General features: G+C 35.8%; 1 protein-coding gene across 6 annotated transcripts in view; it reads left to right on the top strand.

Moving 5' to 3' along the window:
- The window catches only part of GOLGA4 (golgin A4), a 71,380-nt gene that overhangs the window by 34,845 nt on the left and 14,702 nt on the right, over positions 1 to 21,833 (top strand). For all 6 annotated transcript variants that reach the window (XM_075493537.1, XM_075493535.1, XM_075493536.1 and 3 more), the window contains 8 exons: positions 4,235 to 4,413; positions 5,493 to 5,624; positions 6,647 to 6,802; positions 7,745 to 12,036; positions 12,815 to 12,936; positions 13,974 to 14,104; positions 18,215 to 18,328; positions 21,731 to 21,751. In XM_075493537.1, coding sequence (XP_075349652.1) covers positions 4,235 to 4,413; positions 5,493 to 5,624; positions 6,647 to 6,802; positions 7,745 to 12,036; positions 12,815 to 12,936; positions 13,974 to 14,104; positions 18,215 to 18,328; positions 21,731 to 21,751 — 5,147 coding nt within the window. The remainder of the gene's footprint in view (positions 1 to 4,234; positions 4,414 to 5,492; positions 5,625 to 6,646; positions 6,803 to 7,744; positions 12,037 to 12,814; positions 12,937 to 13,973; positions 14,105 to 18,214; positions 18,329 to 21,730; positions 21,752 to 21,833) is intronic.

The following is a 21,833-nucleotide window of genomic DNA, read 5'->3' as shown; positions in this document are numbered from 1 at the left end:
GAATTTACTTTCATAGTGCTATATTGTAGGCTCAAAAGTGGTATATTTTTCTACTTCGTGTTTTTAACTTGCCTAGAGTTAAGTGTCTGGCTTTTTTCTTTGTAATTCAGTGACCTTAGTGAAATGCTCCAGTGTTTGATTTAATGTTAATGCATTTTTGTGTACTGAAATAGTGAAAAGATATGTATGCTTATTTCGTGCATGTTGTGTAAACTGTAACTTGGTCTCCCCAGTTGAAGTTCATTTTTTTTGTAGTTAGAGGTACATTATGTTGAAATCTCACAGAGCATCTTGTTTTTGTGCATCCACACATGCCAATAAGTGAATCATGGTGCCTTTCCCAAGCCTTGTATGAACAGGACTGGGGTAAGGGCTCTTTTTTCTTACATCACACATTGGGTGCTTGAACTGGGCTCTAAAAAGTAAATTCTGTGCTTCTCAGGCACTTATACTTGAAGTAACTGCAACTGATTTTTTTTTTAATACTTTGCAGTGTACATTGATTATTTACATTCTTCAACAAAGCTATTTATAGTATCTGTAAATTTACTGGTAAACTGAAGTTTGTTTCTCCTGAGACTACTTGGCGTAAGTCCTTTCTGACTGTTCAGCATGCAGATTATTGACTTATATTCTGTACAGTAAACAAAAAAAAGCCTTTAGAAAGCAAATTCATTTTGCTTTACTTCGCCATTCTTTGTAGGCGACACTTCTTTTGCAAGCTTAATTAACGTATGCTTTGCACCTTTCTACAGAGAAACAAAAAGCTTGGACTGTGAATTTACAGTCGTGCCTAGATGCACAAATCAACTATAGGAAATTAATTCAGCCTTTGTTTCTCAGTCTTTTGACAAGATGCCTGCTCTCACCGTTCAGTAAGAAAACATGTAAGACCCTCCTTTGCCATCCTGTTTAGTGCTTTCTTCACAATTTTCAGCAGCAGATGGCACTATGTTTGAAGATAACACATCTGCAGCACCAGGAGAGTAAGCAAGAAGTCTTTGCAGTACGGACTGGTGTTAAACTGGGTAGGAGAGGCAAGGCGAAGGGAACTGAGACTGGTAATTTGGAGTAGCATATGTATAGCAGTCAACTCTCTAGCACACATTTTAGAAAAATCAGTTTTGCAACCTTGCATTTCTTAAACTCTGCTCAGGCTCTTTTTGTGTAATTTATATACTGCACAGGAAGGTTTCCAGGTTCTCTGGCTTGGTCACATGAATGGGATTTTGCAAAACTCACCTGAGACTCTGTTGGTGTGCTTGTTACTGTTTCGGATTTGCCAGTGTGCCTTTGTGAGACTTGACTTAACCAGTACCTTGGTTAAAAGTTCTTCCCTCAACAATAGCTCTGCTGGTTGGGGAAGAACACAGGCAGTAGCTTTACTCTTTGCATTCAGAGTAGATGTATTTGGATAAAAATATGGACTATTATTCCAGGCTTTTATCCACAGTAGAATTAAAATCTCCCATAGATTAAAAATATTAATAATAATTTAGACCATGTTCTGTCTACTTGATGATAGTTTAGCCCTCCGCTGGTTTGAAATTCGGTTGTGTCATCCTATACTAGAATTAACTACTTTGAATAAAAATGTTCTGTTTTGCTTAAGTGCTAGAAGTGCCTGAGATGCATATAATTTAACTTTTAGAGAGCTAAGTGTGTTTCTGTGAAGTGTTGCTTCTTTGTGCTTTCATACCCCCTTGGCGTTTTATCCATCAGCTTTTATCTAGCTTTTGTATTAGCATCCTGCTTGCGATTATGATGATGCAGCTGTCGTACTGCATGTTGCTCAGCTATTACATATCAGTAGTCAATCCTAGCGTGAACCTGGATCTTCCCTTTGGCAGATTTGTGGGCTATGGCAAATGCATTCTCTTTCCTTTTGCAGAAGTAACAGGTTTCTCAAATGAAAATAAAGTATATGTTGCTCAGAACAAGAATCAGAAAACATGTATGGAAAAGCGAAATAACTTAATCTTTTACTTGCAGGCTTTATTTTCAAGCTATACTTTGTAAAGGTCTGTAGGGTTGGGTTTTTTGGGTTTTTTTTTGGTTTTTTGTTTTTTTGGTTTTTTTGTTTGTTTTTTTTAAAAAGCCATTTATGATTCTGTAATACTGAAGGACTTGGCCAATTTTGCTGGCTGTGCCTGCTTTTGTTAGGGCTGAGTGAAGCATCAGGGAAGTCGGTGCCATTCTCCAAATGCACTTGCGCAGGCTGTGTTCATAACCAAGTTGTGCCTGGGGTGGCAAGGGGGAGGACTTGAGTCCTGTGGGTCCCAGGTGGCAAATGCCTTGATGGGGCTGGTGAAAAACTGTGCTTGGAAAGTAAGGAGCTATAAGCCTCGTGCATGCTTGCATTGTGTTTTAGACCATTTTGCTGTTTGAAATAATCTCTAGTGCTCTTAATTTTTTGTAATGAGTTTTAGTATTTATTATTTAAGCAGGACCAGGAGTGAAAAAGTGGATACAATGATGTGCTTTGGTATTGCCAGGGTCAATAACAACCCTGTTTTGCCCTAAAACATGGTTGTTGCTGTGAGTAGTCAGAGAAAGGCTTCCTCAGAAAACAGAAGAAAATTCTGGAAAAGGTCAAAATTTGGGTGAATGTAATTTTATGGAATTAAGTTACTTGAAAACTTACTTGCAGCATTGTCTAAAAAGTATAGATTGTGGTTAAAAGCTTCAGTTTTGAATGTTATCAGAAGATGTGGAATGGAAATTATTATTCACTTTTCAAACTCGTGCCTGAATGTTATTAAAGACAGTTTCAAAAAACCAACGATTATGAGAATTGCTGTGAATGCCTACTAAGTAATGGTGAATCAAGGAAACTAGATATGTGTGTCTATTATGATTTTCTTTTTGGGATAGAATTAAGTGGAAGAAAGCTTAGCATACTAAATAACACTTTAAAAATTATTTTGTTCTGTCTGCTCCCAGAATAGCATCCAAGTAGTCCAGGGTATGGTAGAATAATATACCTCTAGGTTTTTTAGTGCTCTGATAAATTACAGTCTTGATATTGGAACTGTGATTTTGAATTTTATAGAGGTCTTTTGCTGAAGTTCTTTTATGCAAAAAAATTAACCATATAGTAGACTGTTCTGGGACTGAATTTTCCTTTGATATGCAGCAGGTGTCCACATTCATGATCTATTCAGGAAATGAGATTTCCCTAATAGTGATAAAATTTTAGTCTTGTGTAATTCTATATAGATTCTGCCATCAGTTTCAGTGAGGAACTCGATACTGGTATTGAATAATAATAATAATGTTAATAATAATAAAAACAGCTAACAACACAGGAATTTATTTGCTTTATTTTTATATCTAAATGATCATCTATGAAGTGAATAAAGTATTATACAGTGCTTCTTAGCATGGGAAGAAGCTGTGGAATTACTGCTTCTGATTTGTAAATTAAAATGTGTGTCAGCAGACTTGTGCATCTTATGCAAATGTAAATAGATTTTATCACTGCAGCTTGAGTGTTCTTTTGAAATATCTTACAGATATTCAAGTTTTCTGGGAGCAAACCTTAGTATTTTTTTCTTACATTTTATTTGCGAAATTTAGAAGCACAGGACAGTCTTCATAACACACAAGCATTTTTCCAGTGTCTCTGAATTGCATTGATAGTAGGTTACATTAAAAGTAAATAGTGAAATAATGAAATTAGCAAAGCCATCTGTATGGACTCCACCAAACCCACAGTTTAAAGAGAAGATTATCTAGGTTGTACAGTTTGAAATGAACAACTCTTAGGTAAACAAAGTGTATGGTGTTATACTTCAGTGTTCTATTCAGGAAAAACTCTTCATGATCAGTAAAACCTGACTTGGATAGCAGTCATTCCTGGTTTATGCTTCCATCTGCTTGTTTTAGTGGAAGAACAATGTGTGAATTGCCTTTTCTTCATGCAGCTTTTTTTCCTCTTCTTCAAAATTATTCAGCACGTATAGCCAGAAGAGGAGCCATAGTTTATTTATATGGCTTATGTATTTTATAGTGATTTTAGGGGAATAAATAGAAGCTACAGAATGTATTGGAAGATGTTCACAGCTATTTGTCAATTCTCTTTCCTTTCTAGATAATAAACCCATGTGAATTCTTAATGGATTCCTAAGTTCATTCTTCTGTTACTTGTGTAATTTACAGTTACTGACAACTCTGTTCTTCTATCAAGGGACACAGATATTTCTCAGCTATCATATACTTTTTTTCTTTGCAGCTTTTGAAGAGCTTGAGAAGGCTCTGAGTATTGCCCAAAAGACAGAGGAAGCCCGGAAAAAATTGCAGGCGGAAATGGATGAAAAAATCAAAGCAGTAGAAAAGGCAAGTGAGGAAGAGAGGGTAAATCTTCAACGGGAGTTAACCAGAGTGAAACAAGAGGTGGTTGAGATTATGAAGGTAAAAGCTGAAACTCACCCTGTGTTATTGGCTTTTCATCTAATCATTCAATTACAATTAAACTATAGTTGTAAAATACATTAGTATATCAGAACTTTGTTATAGAATTTTTGCTATTTAATAAATTCTATAAAAATTAATTTCTGGGATTAAAGATTTACTTAAGACAAAATAGAAAACTCCCCATATAGAGATTTTTTTTTTTTTTCCTCTAGCAGTTTAAAATCAGTACATTAGAGGTATGTAAAAATGGACAGTATTACTCTTTGTTTCACGGTATTTAATAAAAGTATTTACTGGAAGTACACTTGAGACTTTAAAGGGAGTCAAGAAGAAATTAATGGCAGTGAGTTCACACATCTCCACCAGGATTTTGGGTTTTAATACTAAGTATTTCTAATAATTATCCTAGCTCAGTATATGTAAACATTTAAGAACTTGTTGCCAAACTGTTTGCTAGTTAAGAGTTGCTAAAATTTGCTTTATCTGGCATATTCAGGTAGGAATTGGAGGAGTAATGCCTTGCAAAGCTGTAATTTTAACACCTTTAGATTGCAGTTCTTGGCTGACATTTGTTATGTTATTAATTTTTCTAAGAGAGTACACTGATGCTTTAGGGAGATGACTGACTTGCATTACATTATTCTTAAATAAAGCATGTATGTGGGTTGTAGATAGCTGTCTACATAGAGTATCAGCACTTGACTTTCTGGCTCATGAATTAACAAGAATACAGGGAAAGCTACAGGCAGAAGTTCCTTTTTGATTTATTATCACATTTGAACTGAAACTGAAAACACTAACTTCACCTTGGTAGAAGAGTCTTTAGAAAATGTGGTGTTTCTTTTAGTAGAACTGTGAAAGACTTGAGAAGGAAGATGCACAACTTCAAGCTTGAAAATAAGAACTGTCAGGGCTTAATATTAAGCACTCCAAGTGATTGTTACTTATTCAAAGGGAGCAAAGAGGTGGTTCTGGTTTCCTGTCTCTGTTCCACTGCTTTTCTCATTAAGAAATAATACAAAGTGTTTTGTTATTCAGTATTTTGAAATCAGTTTTTTTCTGACTTTGATTCACAGAAGTCTTCAGAGGAACGTGTTGCTGAACTAGAAAAATTCCATAAAAAAGAAATGGCTACCAAAGATCAGGAGCTAAATGAGCGATTACAGGCCCAAGAAAAAGCATTCCAGGAGAAGATGAAGGCAGCTCTTGTAAGTATCCCTAAAATGTGTAGAAGGACACTTCTCTAAGTGTGAGGTGAGACTAGAAGTCTTAATCTGACCCTATTCCACAGTGAGAGTCCTTCTGCACTCAAAGATATGAGTGTCCTCCAAAAGTCAAAGAGCTCAGAGACTTCAGCAACATGAAGGGAAAGCAGCTGCAGTGATCCAGACTGAAAAATGATAATTAATCACTATCACTGCTCACTGACAGTTGCATCTTGTGGGAAAGACTTCTTTTTTTTGAAAACTCTTTTTGTTAGACTTGATTTTTTTTAATTTCTTCCCCTGGATCATTGGCAATTAGCCACAGCAACTAGAGTAAAAGAGGTACAAAGAATGAGGCTGTTGTTTGAAAAGTGTTGGTGTCATTATGTCTGGTTGCGTTGTGTGATATGAACAGGCTTAACTATTCATCGTGTTTGACCTCAGAAAAGAATTTTCTTCTAGGTCAGGCTGGGAGAAATCATTGGGATTCTTTGCTCTTTTTCATAAGCTGTAATCCACTTGAGATCATCACATAATTTTACCTAACAAATAGTGGAGTCTCATTTGTGCTCCTACATGATGGTTGGTGACTAGGACTGAGGGACTTTGACAGTCCCTTCCTGACTATATTTTTCTACCTGTCTCTCAGGTTATTTTTTTAATTATAAGGGATAGAAGCTTAAAAATACATTAGCAGTGGAATCAAGTGAGGACAGACCTTTATTCCTTTAAGGTATTACCCTCAATTAATCGTGGTAAACAAACCAAAATGAAAGGCTGGATTGCATTATGTTTTTCATACAAAGAGAAGTAGAAGACAAATGGTTTCCAAGAAGAGAAAATGGAAGTGATTTATAACAATTTTGTTTTCACAGATGAAATACAAACTCTGTGTGTGTAGAGAAAATACAGGTGATTAGTATATGACTCCTATTATCTGGTTTGCAAATATCCTATTATACTGTTTTTGAAGGTGTGATGACTATATTTATAGTTTATTGTTTTAATCATAATTTTTGATACAGGAAAAGAATCAGAGTGAGTGTTTAAAAACCCTTCAAGAACAAGAACAGCAAGAATCCCTAGCCTTAGAAGAATTAGAGCTGCAGAAGAAAGCGATACAGTCAGAGTGTGACAAGAAAGTTCAGAAGATGCATCAAGAAGTAGAGACTTTTAGAACTGTGAGTAAAGATTCCAAAAGGGTAGATGTTTACAAGAATTCCTTTCAGTATATATTTAACTATGACAGGTTTACAAATACTGTGGATTTATTGTGATTCAGTTGTTTTAATCTCACAATGCTTCTTGTAGTGACAGAAATTTAATTGCCAGTATTGCCATGGTATGCTGCAGCCCCTAGTTTTTTACAAGATTAGATGGCAAATATAGAAATACATTCACTTTATATCATGGCGTGGGATATGAATTTGTATCCATCTACATAATTTTTATGTATGTTATACAGGAGAGTTAGACTTTAAACTGTTTAACTTCTGGGTACTGCTACCATACAAACACTTATAAGGATACTTGAGTAAGTAAAAAATTTGCTTAAATTGTTGAAGTGTCCTTTGCTTTATGTAATGGGTAAGATTGTATTATCTGCTAATGCAAGTTTGTACATTATTCCACCACTCCCAAATATTAGTTTGGAAGTTTTGCCTATAGAAGCGTTTTAACTTTACAGCAGCATTTCCATGAGAATTGGAATTAAGATAAATCAGGAGATACGTACAAAGCTCCATAATACTTGTGTAGACTCCCAATATCTTTCATCCTATGTATTGGTACATTAGCTTAATAAGAAAATGTGAACATATATCTCATAAGTATAATGTGAATTATTTTATTTGAATTAGTTAAATTCTTTCCAAGTTTTTATTGTATCTATTTTCACTGCAGTGAAGTAGAAAAATTTTTATTAAATAACTTAACTCACCATAGTGGAAGCAAAGTTGAGAACAAACTAGATGAATGAAAGGCTTGTCTAAAAATTTGATATTCACTAAAAATAATGGAATAAGTGACTTTCAGTTATGTGAACCTGGTGAGATTTTTTAAAATTTAATCAACTTGTTACCTTTTGAATATTCATATTCTTTTAAAACTGTATTCTCTAACAGAGGATTCTTGAACTGGAAAGCTCTCTTGCACAGTATTCACAAGATGACAGAAAGCAATCAGAGGAATTAAGTACTCTGATGGAGTCTGAAAAAAAGCAGCACAATAAGGAAATCAATGATATAGTTGAAAAACACAAGAAAGAATTGGAGAACATGAAACAGCAGCAGGAAAAGCTTTGGACAGAAAAACTTCAAATCTTAAAGCAACAACAAGTAACTGAAATAGAAAAAATGAGAGAGAAACAAGAACAAGAGATAGATACAATTTTGAAAGAGAAAGAAACAGTTTTCCGTGCACATATAGAAGAGATGAATGAAAAGACATTAGAAAAACTTGATGTGAAACAAACAGAATTAGAAGCACTGTCTTCTGAGTTATCAGAAGCACTGAAAATACGTCATGATTTAGAACAAGAGCTCTCAGAATTGAATAGTAAAGTGTGTGAAGCAAAGCAAGAATTGGAAGGAAGGTTGGAAGAAGAGAGGAAAAGGCACAACAAAGAGGTCGAAATGATGTTAAAAGAACACGAAATGTCTATTCAAGGTGTTGAGAAGGTACTCAAAGAGGAACTCAACAAACTCAAGCAATCATTGGAGGAGAAAGACAGATACCTGGAGGAACTAAAAACACATGAACAGAAACTAAAGGAATCTGCAGAAAGATCTGAAGCTGAACTTGTCCAGGTGTCTGCAAAGCTAGAGGAGCTTTCAGAGTCTCATCGGAGTACTTCTAATGAGAAGGCAAAGATTTATGAAGAGGAATTAGCAAAGCTGCAGCAAAAGCTGACAGATCTTGAAGGTGAAAAATTGCAACTTAGTGAGCAGCTAGAAAGAACTGAATCCCAGCTGAATGAAGTCAAGAATGAGTTAGAGGCATACATGTCTCAGGTACATGACCTGAAGCAGCATTTGCAAGACCAAAGCAATGAAAATACACAAAAAGTAACCTCTCTAACACAACAATACGAATGTCAACTGAAGGATCTGCAAAGGGAGGCTGATGAGACAAAGAGCAGTCTAACTGAGAAGGAAAATGAAATTGAACACATGAAGTTACAGAACAAGCAAGTGGAAGAACTTAAACAGAAATTGTTTGCTGCAGAGGAGAGAATTAGTGCTTTACAAGGAGAGTATGAAAGTAAACTGAAACGTCAGGAGAACAAAATGGAGAAAATTAAACAGAAATCAAAAGATATGCAGGAAACTTTCAAAAAGAAACTTGCTGAGCAGGAAGCTAAACTAAAAAAAGAGCTTGAAAAAATGCAGTTGGAGTTCAGTCAGAAAGAGAGTGAATTCAATGCTAAAATGTTGGAAATGGCACATGCCAGCTCAGCCGGAATCAATGATGCCGTGTCAAAACTGGAATCTAATCAGAAAGAGCAACTAGAGAGTCTTGCTGAGGCTCATAGGAGGGAGTTGGAAGAAATTACCCAGAGTTGGGAAAAGAAACTCAATCAGCAGGTTGAAGAGCTCCAGGAAAAACATGAAATGGAACTGCAAGAGAAAGAGCAGGAAGTTGGAGACCTGAAACAGAAACTTGCCACCTTCAGTGCTGAGAAGGAAGGCTCCAGAACAGAAATAACCCGACTGAAGGAAGAACAGGTGAAAAGGGAGGAGTCCCTGAAGGAATTGCAGGAACAACTAAGGCAGTCAGTGGCTAAGGTGAATGCTTTGTCAGATAAGGAAAGTGACCTGAAAACACAGTTGAAAAAATTGGAAAGTGATCTTAATCACTCCCTGAAGGAGCAGTCAGGACTTCAGGAACAGCTCAGTAAACAGAAAGCAGTTGAAGAAACGGACAAAGCCAAAATTACTGAGCTGGCTGATACACTGAAAACACTTGAAGAGAAACTCCAAACTGTGCAGTCTTCTCAGTATAAAGATCATGAAAATTATGAGAAAAAAATAGAGGCAATTCAACTAAAAGAAACTGAATTTAAAAGGCGGTCGGGAGAACTTGCAACCCAGTTAGATGCTTACTGGAAGAATGCTGAAGCTTTATTGCAAACAAAAAGCAATGAATTAATTGAAAAATGTAATGAAAAAATTGGCATAGTAACATGCAAAATTGCAGATTGCGAGCGCCGAACTGCAAAAGTTAAAGAAGCAGTATTAATTAAAACGAGTAAGATTCCTGAACTAGAAGCTCGACTTAGAGAAGTAACAGAGCATCATTCTGCTGCAAGTACTTCATTGCAAAAGTCGATGCAACAGCTGCAAGAGAAGGACAATTTAATTATGTCCATGAGAGCTGACATTGAAGGACTTGTAACAGAAAAGGAACAGCTGCAAAAAGAGGGAGGGCATCAGCAGCAAGCAGCATCAGAAAAGGAAACTTGCATAACACAGCTGAGGAAAGAGTTATCTGAAAATATCAATGCTGTCACCTCAATGAGGGAGGAACTCCAGGAAAAAGAATCTGAGATCTCTGCTCTCAACAAAACAATTAATGACCTTAATGTTAGACTTGAAAGCACGGTAAGTTTAACGGAGAAGGAAGCAGCCATGTCTCTGTTAAGCGAGCAACATCAAGAGGATCGGTTGCAGTTGTTAAACCAGGTACAGGAGTTATCGTCCAGAGTTGAGACACTGAGTCAAGAAAAAGCATCAGCTCTTGAGCAGGTAGATCATTGCACAGCCAGGCTGTCAGAGTGGAAGATGAAAGCACAAACCAGGTTTACACAAAATCATGATACTATTAAAGATTTGCAGAGCAAACTTGAATTAAGCAATACCGAAGCCAATAAAAAAGATGAAGAGTTAAATAAACTGAAGGAGCAGCTGGCTAAACAAAGCAAGAATCTCGATGGTTTAAAAAGTGAATTGGAACAAAAGCAAAACAGGAGGGAAAGGCAAGAAAGTGAGTTAACTGCAAAGTTAAAAAACCAAGCAGCAAGAATTGCTGAACTAGAAGAACACATTGCTCAGAAAACTTCAGAAAATGATTCCTTGATGGAGGAACTTAAAAAGTATAATGAACAAAAAGACACACAGCAAAAAGAGATAGCTTGGCAACTCCAGCAGGCAGAGAAGGTGGCTTTTGAAAAGGACAATAGATTTAAGGAGGCTGAAGAAAAAGTGCTTAATCTTGAGAAGCAAATAGGTTCGCTGACAGCTGAATTTGAAGCAAAGGAGAGGGAATTTGATCAAATGAAGTTAGCGATACTTAAAAGCAAAGAGGAAGGACTGAAAGAATTAGAAGAGAGACTGAATGCAGAGAACAGCACTAAGCTGGCAGATCTGAAAAAGAAGGCAGAGCAAAAAATAGGTTCTATTAAAAAGCAATTGATGTCTCAGATGGAAGAAAAGGAACAGCAGCTTAAGCAAGATAGAGAAAATCAGTTAAGAGACTTGGAACAAAAAGTGCAGGAGAGAGAGGCCAAAATTGAGTCCTTAGAAGAAAAAATTAAGTCAACAAGAGATTCCACAGAATTAGAGAAAGAAATGCTGCAAAAAGTAGAGAGTGTAAAAGCTGCTGTAGAACAAGAAAAAAATAACATGCTTGAGAGCATCCAACAGACATACGAAGAGAAAATGCATCTGTTACAGAAGGGCTTAACCGAAAAAGATGAATTGTTGCAGAAGTATGAAAAGCAACAACAAGAGAGTAATGACTCTTGTCTAGAACTGCAAAACAAACAGGAAGAACTCCTTAAAAAACTAGAATATGTTGAGAAGAGCCATCAGGAGGAGCAGAGTAGGACTGAAAGCCTCAGGAAAGAACTTGAGGAGCAGACCAAAAAATACTCATTGTTAGCAGATGAGCATGCTCATTGTGGTGGTGATTTAGCAAGCAGTAGGGAAGAATTAAAAGCTAAAGAACAAAAACATCTTGATATGGAGAATGTAATTGGAGATTTCCAGAAAAGATTGCGGGAGAAGGAGGCAGTCAGTCACTCTTTAGAACAGAAGATAAAAGAGTTGGAAAATAATCTAGTGAAGGAAAATGAAGTGCATAAGATTGAGATGGAAGATATGAGTGTGAGATATGAAGAAAAGCTAAAAAGTTTACAGCAACAGTTGGATGAAAGAAATGACAGTCTGAAAGCTTTTGAGGAAAATGCTGAAGAAAAGGCTAAATCTGGTTTGGAGCTGCAGAAGTTACTAGGTGACATGCAGAACCAGCAGCAGGACTTGCAGACTAAACTGGAAGAGACTGAAAAGGAGAAACAGAAACTACGCAAAGAAGTGAATAGTCTTCAAAAAGACTTACGTACTCTGCGAAAAGAACATCAGCAGGAACTTGACATAATAAAAAAGGAGTCCTTAGAAGAAATGGAGCAGAAAATCAGGTAAATTCTTTGTTCCTGGTCATGTTACCATTTCTTTGCTTTATCTTTAACCACTAAAACCTGAAGAATACTTTTTTAAAGCTCAATTTGTAATAATGAAATAATGACTGGTATTTTTCTGTCATTTTTCTAAGTAGACTTAGAGAAACGGCAAGAAAAGAGCTGAGAAAAGAGCAAGAAAGTAGCACTTCATAAACACATAAAACGCTATTTGAGTCATCAGTTTAAAAAGTGGTTTGTCTTTTGGCAAAGTAATACCGCTTTTGATTTGTTTTAGCGATGGTTGTTTTCTGCATTGCCAAAACATAAAATGTAGTTCTATTTTCCTCAAACAGGTAACAAAGTTTATTAGAACTTAGTACTGAGAGTTTCGTGTTCAAATGGTACCAAGAATTGTTCCTATGTACTGCACAAAAATGCGGTATGCTGCTCAGCACTCTAATGGTTTCTCCAGCAAGGAATCCCCTAAAAAAATCTGCTTTTATGTGACACACTCTTTACTTCCAGTTCTCCATCTTCCTCAGCAAAAACTCCATATCTTTTGGAAGGGTTCAATTCTGGGTTGTTTTTTAAATGAAACACCTACGCCTTCCAGGTGAATTCAATAGGAGAGGAACAAAAAGCCTCCCTGAATCCCACAGAATTCATATAATTCAAAACCATCCCATTCTAAAATAGTTTTAGAGAAATTACCAAATCTCCTACCTTGCTAAACTGTTCTCACACTCTCTTTAAACATTTTATTTCCTCACTGTATTTTTTTCACATTTTTGTACAGGTGTGAACAAGAAGACATTGAGTTAAAGCACAACTCCACCTTAAAGCAGTTAATGAGAGAGTTCAATACTCAGCTGGCTCAAAAAGAAAGAGAATTGGAAACAGCAGTAAAAGAGACGATCAGTAAGTGAAATACTAATATAACTGTAGTCAGTAAAATAGCCAGAAAACCAAATCTTCAGATGTTTTCAGGAAGGGGTTTTACCTGGGACTCTGATAAAGACAACATGTGTTGTACGACTGCCTAGAAAACTCAGGGAAAGAACTTCTCTTGCTCAGGAAATAACATATAAATGTGAATTGTGGCACAGTTAGGAAAACGAATATGTAGCTGTTCTTCTGTACCCTGCAAGATGGATCTTTGATCTAGCAGTCTGTCTGTTTGCATCTGTCATGGCAAGAGTTACCCATGGTAGCCATAGGTACCTATCTTTTTATCATATGTACAAAAGAAAAAAAAGGAGAGTAAGGTTTTAGAGGTGAAAGCACATTGGTAAGTTTTCATTGTAATACTACTTTGGCTTCAGCAGTACAAACCTTTAACACTCCATTGCTGAATATATGGCACTGAAGGGTGGCTTTTAGAGAAACTTAGATCCATCTGGGAATCAGAGTTGCATTTTCTTAGCTGCATCTTGCAGACTTCATTCACTGTAACCACTAACAGGTACCAACTGGATATGATGTCCAATTGCTATACCATGTGGTTATAACTAGAGTACAGCATATTTCTGCTTCTCCTCTCTGTCCATCTTTTGCCACCATAGGGTAAGCTGGAGGTTGGAGAATTGAGCAGAAAGACTCCACAGTTACTTGAGGTACCCCTACAAGTGAGGAATTTCTGAAGATCTGCAGATGTTTCAATCACTTCTCTAGACAAAGTAGGAGATAGAATAAGTTGATAAATATAGCTCGTGATCTTAACTTTCAGAGAAAAGTTCCAGCATCAGGTAGAAAAAATTGCTCCAGATACCAAACTACAGGCAACAAACTTCATACATATTAGGATCAAGTGACATAATTATCACTGACAGAGGGGAAAAGTGAATTTTCTTGACAAGTTTTCCTTATAGATGCCTTCCACAGTTGTCTTTAAGCTTTTTTTTAATACTGTTGTGACATAATGTAACAAAATAAATATTCTTTTTTTTTTTTAATAGGTAAAGCCCAGGAGGTAGAAACTGAATTGATAGAAAATCATCACATAGAGACAACACAGTTGCATAAAAAAATTGCTGAAAAAGATGAGGATCTAAAAAGAACTGTGAAAAAATATGAAGAAATCCTTGAGGTATCTTTCTGAAAAGTGCTATGACTACATACATTTCAAAACATCTCCTCCCCTTTTTTCATTGCACAACTAAACAGAAAAACTAGAATTCTTTCTAGTAAAGATCTTACTGCTTGAATTACACTTGATATGTGTGGTGACCCAGCTTGCAATTAGAATGTTTTGTTTCTGTGTTATTTGAACATGAAAGAACACCAAAAATTAAGCCCCACCTCTGATCATTCAATAAGAATTATACAGTTAGGTCCTTATGTCCTTGAGCAGTTTGTGTTCCAGATTGAAATAAGGAAAGTGAGTGAGTTAAATTTAACCTTTACTAGAGTTGTGGTGGTGGTGTGTTGTTTCTTTTAAGGATTTAAATACAGTGTTTATGGGTCAGCCTCACTCTCTAGCTCCTTTCTCTGATGCTCTGTCCGGATTGGCACCATAGCCCTTAAAGTAAGGGCTTCTCTATGCAGGGTCCAGTCTGTTTGCATAGTTCTTATGCTAGTAAAGCTTTCATTTTTACTTGTAAGTGAACGGTTTGTCTGCATGATATTTGCAGGTAGACATAGTTTTGCTCCAGTAACATCTAAACCAGAAGTTAGCAGCCAACTTCAGTCTAAAGATACTTTCCCTTCCAAGGATGCCTCCTGTTTTAGCCAAGAAAATTGTCCCAGCCCCACATGTATGGCAACAAAACATTAAATAGTTTTCAGTGCTAGACTGTACATCATGTTGGGATGCAGGCTTTAATTTTGCTAATCTTAGTCATGTTTGCACAAATAATATAATAAAAATGCGTGTCCCTTGAAAATAGAGCCAGTATTAATAAATGTAAGTGAACTTCTGTTTGTTCATGCTCAATTACCAGCCCAAAGAGCTATGTACTGAGCATGACTGAGTGTTTAATACTAAAAATTTCAATCTTGTAGGCAGGTTGGTGTGTTCCACTCTGATGTTTGAACTTCTAGCAAGTTGGATGGACATGGCAGGGTTTTAAATTTAGAGTCCCCTTCTTCTATTTCCTAATTTAGAAAAATTACATGATAGAAAACCATTGAGATTGTTGGTTTGTTTTTTTTTTTTGGTACCACAGATCTAAATTCTGCATTTCTGGAGGATTTATATTTCTCTTACCTGAATGTGCAGTGTGTTGCCATTCAGGTCCTTACTTTACAGGCCCAAATAGGTCTGTGACTTGAAGTCATGCAGATGTAATTTTTCTCTGTTTCCTGATGCATTCAGTCTGTACGTATGTCAGAAACATGCATGCTGTCCTCGGTATATGATCTTGAAGGTTTAGGCTAATTTGACTTCTGTGCAATTGGAGGACATGAACACTGTTATTTTTTGCATCTCATTGACGATGTAGTTTGATATTTGAAATTTCAGAGTACATGTTTCTTTTTTAGGTAGTGGTGTATGTGTGAGTGTTTTGTTTCTGTTATTTTAGGGAAGGAAAAAAAAAGTTCACACAATTTGCTACCTTTTCTCCTGAAAAAAAGTATTGCAAGCATCTCGAAAGTTAAGAAATATTTATGTTAAATTGAGTATGTCATATTCATTGAGGTCTCTGATAGAAATAGAAACATATGCATCAGCAGCTGTATAGGTTTTCTCAATTTAGCCTGAAGTTACCAGTTATTACCCCACTTATATCTGACTTGGCTCATGAGAGGTTTGAGAAATTTTGCATCAAGACATTTATGCAGAGAGTTTTGTCTCCGTCATAAACGGTAAGAAGATGAAGCAAAAATAATGCCAATTGCAAGAATGAATTTTGCTGATGAAACTTTGTAGCTCTTTGTTGCATTTTAAACATGGTTAATGCTACTAAAAATTAGTCTAACTTGATTTGAGTATATATCCTTAAACACAAGCAGGAATCATTCAGTCTGTTAAACTTAATATGATTGTTTTGTGAAGTGCTCCCTTGGTACTTCTCTTGCTTTACCTGGTGTTTTCTTATCTTTCATAAAAATTTTTATCAGATAAGATTTCATGAAAGTCTCCCTAATTAAAGGACTTGTAAATCAGCATAGCCTGTAATTTGAGGCCTAAGTCTTTTTTCTTCAAGTAAATTATATAATTAGAGAAAAATTGAATGTTGTGCTCCAGCTAGATTATTGTAAGCCTATCTGTGAGCTAAAAATAAAATATTTAACTTCAGGTGTGTATTCTTTCATTTGTTGTAATGCCTCTCAGGTGAATACAGGATAGGCTTTGTGGTTCAGATTTGGGAAATTACGACTTCGTTGAAGTCTTAGTCTATAACTGTAATTAAATCCAAAATGCATGTAGTTTATTTTCAGAGTATGCCAGATGCTGTATAGGACAATAAGTTCTTACTGTAAATACAGATTCTGTAGCATGTTGGAACCCCACATGATCTCTAATTATTTCACATTTTAGATTATAATCTCTATTCAGGGGTTTATAAAAATAATGGCTCACAGGTAGGTCCCTGTGAAGCATCATTCATCATTTTGAGATTAATTTCTTTTCTGCATTTCAACTACCTCCTATGACTAAGGCTGATGTGCATGCAATTTTGATTTATTTCAGTGAACAGTAGTCTAGAAATTGTAAAGTTTTAGATTCTTGATGTAAAAAAATGTCAAAAAAACCACAATAACCACCACCACTCCCCCCCCCCCCCCCAAAAAAAAAAAAAAAACAACCAAAACCCCAAACAAGGGAAAACAGAAGCAAATGAATATGCCAGGTATTGAGGGTTTTTAACTAGAGGTGTATAACCATCTATAAAAGAAACTTAGAAAAGGTTAATTGTTGATGTATTTTTGAGGGCAGTGAAAAATCATGTGAATGAATAAAAAACAACACTGTTTGGAGGTCATGAGGTTTGGGCAAGGTTTTTACTGAAGATGGATATTCTTAAAACTTCTAGACCCTAAAACTTGCTCGAGTACTGTGACTTCCCATTCACTGGCTTTTAGGGGGGCAGTTTGCTTTGTTTCTTTTTGGTGGTGGTTTTTGGGCCGGGGGGCTGCATGGGGAGGGTATTCAGTTCTTAAGTAGGGTGCAAGGAACACATTAAAAAGTGGCCTTACAGGGAAATAATTCTTTTTTTACTTATGGCATACCCTACATCTGTTTAGCCTGGACCAGCTTTCTAGTTCTGCACTTACTTTTCCAGTGAATATTCTGTATCACTAGAGTTTGTACTTCTGAGATTTTGAATGGAACAAAATTTTGATCAGCAGTTCTGTTCTTGATAACAGTTGATTAATTGTACTAATTTGATCCGAAGTACTACTGCATAGCAGAGCAGGCAGCTCACTGCCCTGAGTGGTTAGCATGAGTGAAGCTAGAGTTTTAGTTTAGTTCAGCAGTGGAGACATGCACTTTGAATTGCAGCGCTGTTTTATAAGCTCCCTAACATGTTATCTCACAAAAATGCCAGAGGGGATGCAATTTTTAAAAATACTTCTTTTTGCAAAGTGCCATATAGGTGGATTACCTTGCTAGGATTTAGGTCATCATATTTGTCCTCCTATAAATGTACTCTTCACACTGTCATAAAACATACAGGAAAAGTTAATTTCTTCCCTACCATTCCTGCCCCTGCTTCTTTCCTCCACACTGCACAGTGCCCTCCAAATGCTTGTGAGTGGGAAGTCGTTGTTTCTGAAAATGTGCATAAAACTGCTTTAGGAACATCTTTGTGAGAGTGAGCGAGGAAAGGATTTAAGTCCTTGTCACTTCCAGAGTATAGGAAGTAACTCTGTATCATCATGTGTCCCTTTCATGAATGTCATGTAAGCAAGCACAATCTCTACAGTAATACACTTGCTGGATTATACTTGAATGCTGTTTTAGTGCCCAATAGAAATAGCTCTTTTTTTTTGTAATTTTCAAAAAACTAACTGTAGTCCTAACTATGTAATCTTAATTGTCAAAGGCCTGCAAAATCTTAAGCTCCTATGTTTGTTTCTTGATCTTTTCTGTAGTCCTGTAGTGTAACTAGCCTTTATACTGAATTTCAAGCATATTATTTCTGTGTATAGCATAATTATTTTGTTGATTGCTTTCTGTCCACTGTAGTTAAGGTTTTGAGTGGTTGGATGATTAATTGTGTAAGTAATTTTTTTTTCCTGTATTTTGAAGGCTCGTGAAGAAGAGATGACAGCAAAAGTTCATGAGTTGCAGGCACAGCTAGAAGACTTGCAAAAGGAATACAAACAAAGGATGGCAGAACAGGAACATTGGAACAGTGAAAAAGTGAGCTGGCACTAACATATTTTTATATCTTTAGGTGTGAAACGCTTAGTCTTCATAAAATTCTGTAGCTTGCTCTTAATTGGATTTTATTTATATGTATGGCCTTCACTTTCCCATACAGTTTCTGTTCTTCTAGATGTTAACTTCTTCAAAAGTGAACCTCTTTAGAATCTGCAGTAATTGATACTACCTTTTTTAATGGTATGTTAAAAAGTCCAGTTGTGTTGTGATTATTAAGGTGGGGTTTTTTGCCCTCTACATGTATTTATGTTGATTTTACTGGTAGCCCTTTAGAAGGAAAGGAAATCACATTGGGTCATTTTTAGTGTGATGTTTTTAAATTCAAATTCCAAAGGGCTCTGAAGTAGTGCCTTGAATATATCAATTATGCACAGAAAGGTCTTCATTGAAAGAAGACTGAGTGCATGCTTTTGTTTTTCTGACACCACATTTTAGTTTGAGGAATTCTTTGATGAAAATATTACTAGTTATTATTACACTGAGGAGAGGAAAAGTATATGAGGTGTTGAGTCATTGATGAGAATTCATATTAACCTTATTTTAAAATTTTTCATTTTGACAACAGGCAGCAATGAGGATACGAAATATATTTATTTGACACTACAAACTTACAGTACAAATTACCTCACTGTCCTAATGTTTTTCCCCTTCTGCCTTGCACTTGCTTACAACACCCTTTATATTACTTTTATTAGCTATTCCATGACATGAGGGTTGTTTTCATAACGGGAAAAGTAGAAATATTTGTATCAGACTGCCTTGTATTCTTAATCAACCCTTGTCCACCTACTGATGATAATCTTACATAATCTTATAATCTGGAGGAAGATTCTTTAAGAGACTCCTAAACCCTAAAACATGATTCTGAAAAGTAGGAAGAGTACTTTATCTTTAGAACTTCTTCATTAACCATCTCACTACTTACTTTGTTATAGAAGTCTGCTGTAAATACAGGCAGTCATTTAGCATCATATTATACATGCAACCTCGGGATTACATATTCACTGACAGGACATGAAAGTTATATCAAATCTATATACCAGCAATGGTATTTCATGTATTTCTCAATTCTTCCCAGAAATGCATTGCACAGATTTGCAATGGTAGCATAGAGCTGTAAAATATTTGAATATTGCAAATATTACATCTCTATGTAAAGATGAATCTGCTCACAATAAACAAAATAAACAGCTAATTTTGCCCGACTTTGGAATCTTGTCCACAGTTCTCCACTCCTTGGAGTTTCCATGGCAGACTTCAGAGAAACTCAAAGGAGTTGTTCCATCTGTGGTAGGTATAAACCAGTTGAGAGAACTCCATTGCTGGTAAATAGCTTTGTTGTAAAGGATAAATGATGTCTCATTTGGAGGGGAGGAAAACCAGGTTGTGTGGTAGTGCATGTACTTAAATACAGTTAAAGCATCCAGGTGTGAAGTGCTTGCAGAATAAGAATGGGATTTTTTGGTGAGTGTAAGGTAGTTAAATATCCATGATTTTGCTGGCGTACTGGCGTCAAGCTTTCTTGAGTAATTTTGGGAATTCCAACTAAATTGAAATTTAGCAAATAGTTCACAAGCTTTCTTTTGCATAGCTCTGATTTAACTGAATGTGAATTTCATATTTCATATTGTTCTCAATGGTGACTTCATCTCAAAACAACTTAAGTATTCTAATAGTCAGATTATGCTATTGAATGTGCAGATAGCTCCTGGTACATCTTCTGGTCCAGTCAAAGCTCAAATATTTAGAGTGCTGCGAGTAATTGGGCTTCCAGTTCTTGTTTTATCAGTATTTCAGGACTGGATTCTCACTCTTTGACACAGTCTGTTCTGGGGTCAGGAGGTAGTTTTCTTTTTTTCCTCCTTAGAAATTAAGAGTAGTTGTTCTTCTTCTTAATTCTTACCTCTTAATTTGTCCATTGCCTGTCTTCGACATATCTGTAGGAAATTAATTTTGCTATTACCTGGTACAATAGCATACATTACAGAGCTGGATGAGAAATTGGACAAGGCCTGTGGACCTTGTCCACATACCTGAGCAGAAGTGTACAAGTCCATGTCTGGATTTTACATGTGCATTCAAATGAATTCTGTCACCTTATATTTGCCATGGTACCTTTTGTCTCACTTTATTTCTTCTTTATTTTGTTGCCTTGTAATATTTTTCTCTTTTAGTTTTTTTTTTTTTTTCCTTCAGCACTAGTAGTAAAATATCTCAGAAGTCTTCCGTTGACTGGAAGCAACTTTTTTTGGGCAATTGATACATTTGTTGTCTAAAGTTGGAGTCTCCCAATTCACGGAAGTTCATCTTACAAAACCTCCTCTGCTGCTTGTTGTCAGCCTAGGCCAAACATCACATATAACGTATCCACTTTGACATGAAGCGTAACTATACATTTGAACAATATTTTTCTGATTGCGATAGACAGTTGGCAAATACTAACATCCTTAAGCATTAGTGTTGGGATGTAAAAATATCAGAGACTGTCTCTCTTAATGAGTAAAGAAATGTCTGGTCAGATGATTGAGCTCTTTAGAAGGAAGAATTGCACTTTCACGTTTGAGATCCGTAGAGGAATGATTTTCCCCTGTATTGTGTTTGTGGAGTGTAGGAAAACCCACAGGTTTTATGAACCTACAAGAGATGGGGAATAGCTTTCCTTTTCAATGCAATTCCAAAGAGGCTCGGGAAGAAACAAATAGTATGTACCACTTCTGTGTTAAGGCTTAGGTTACCTTAAAAAAAAAAATGCACACACAAATTATTTGCTGTTAAAATTATTTTACAACCTTGATTTATACTGATGACTACTAAAACATTATTTTCCTTAGAGTTGGAACACTGAAAGATAGAAATTTCAGCTTAGAATTGTTTCTATACTTCATAAACATTGCTATCTTTGCAAGATGTAGAGCTCATAAGCTGAAGCTATTTTCAGATAAATGTTCACATTTCCAAATGCAAATTGGAGAATTAAGGAAAAAGATGCACCATTGTGAATAGTCTTAATAGTGGTTAGGGTTTTCTGGCATGTGCTTCATACTCCTTCAGTTATCATTCATCTCCAATATGCACTTTGTAAAGATTTGGAAGTAATAGGTTCTTGAAGTTATATTTATGATAATTGTCTTACAGAATAAAATGAGAGAATTTAAATATAAACTTTATGTACTGTCAATACAAATAAGTTAAACTCTATTTATGGGACTACTTATAATTATATGTGTGATTTGGTCATTTCGATTTTTATCATCCTCAGTTAACACGCTGTATCAGAACTAGGTGATTGATATTTCTTTCTTTTTTTACCCCTGTCCAGTGCTTGATATACTCAGTATTTTTCATACATTTTCATTTAAATTTTTTTTGTTGTTATTCTAGGTCACAATAACAGAACTTCAGGTAAGTCTTGATTTTGCTCTCTAGATAATTCTGTTTCACAGCAGTTTGAAAGCAGAAATACTGCTTATGAGTTTGTGTGGGT

The sequence above is a fragment of the Mycteria americana genome, chromosome 2 (genome assembly GCF_035582795.1).
Source record: "Mycteria americana isolate JAX WOST 10 ecotype Jacksonville Zoo and Gardens chromosome 2, USCA_MyAme_1.0, whole genome shotgun sequence".
In the NCBI taxonomy this organism is placed as follows: domain Eukaryota; kingdom Metazoa; phylum Chordata; class Aves; order Ciconiiformes; family Ciconiidae; genus Mycteria; species Mycteria americana.
Note: the sequence above shows the minus strand (reverse complement) of the source record. Positions and strands in the feature narration are given on the sequence as shown.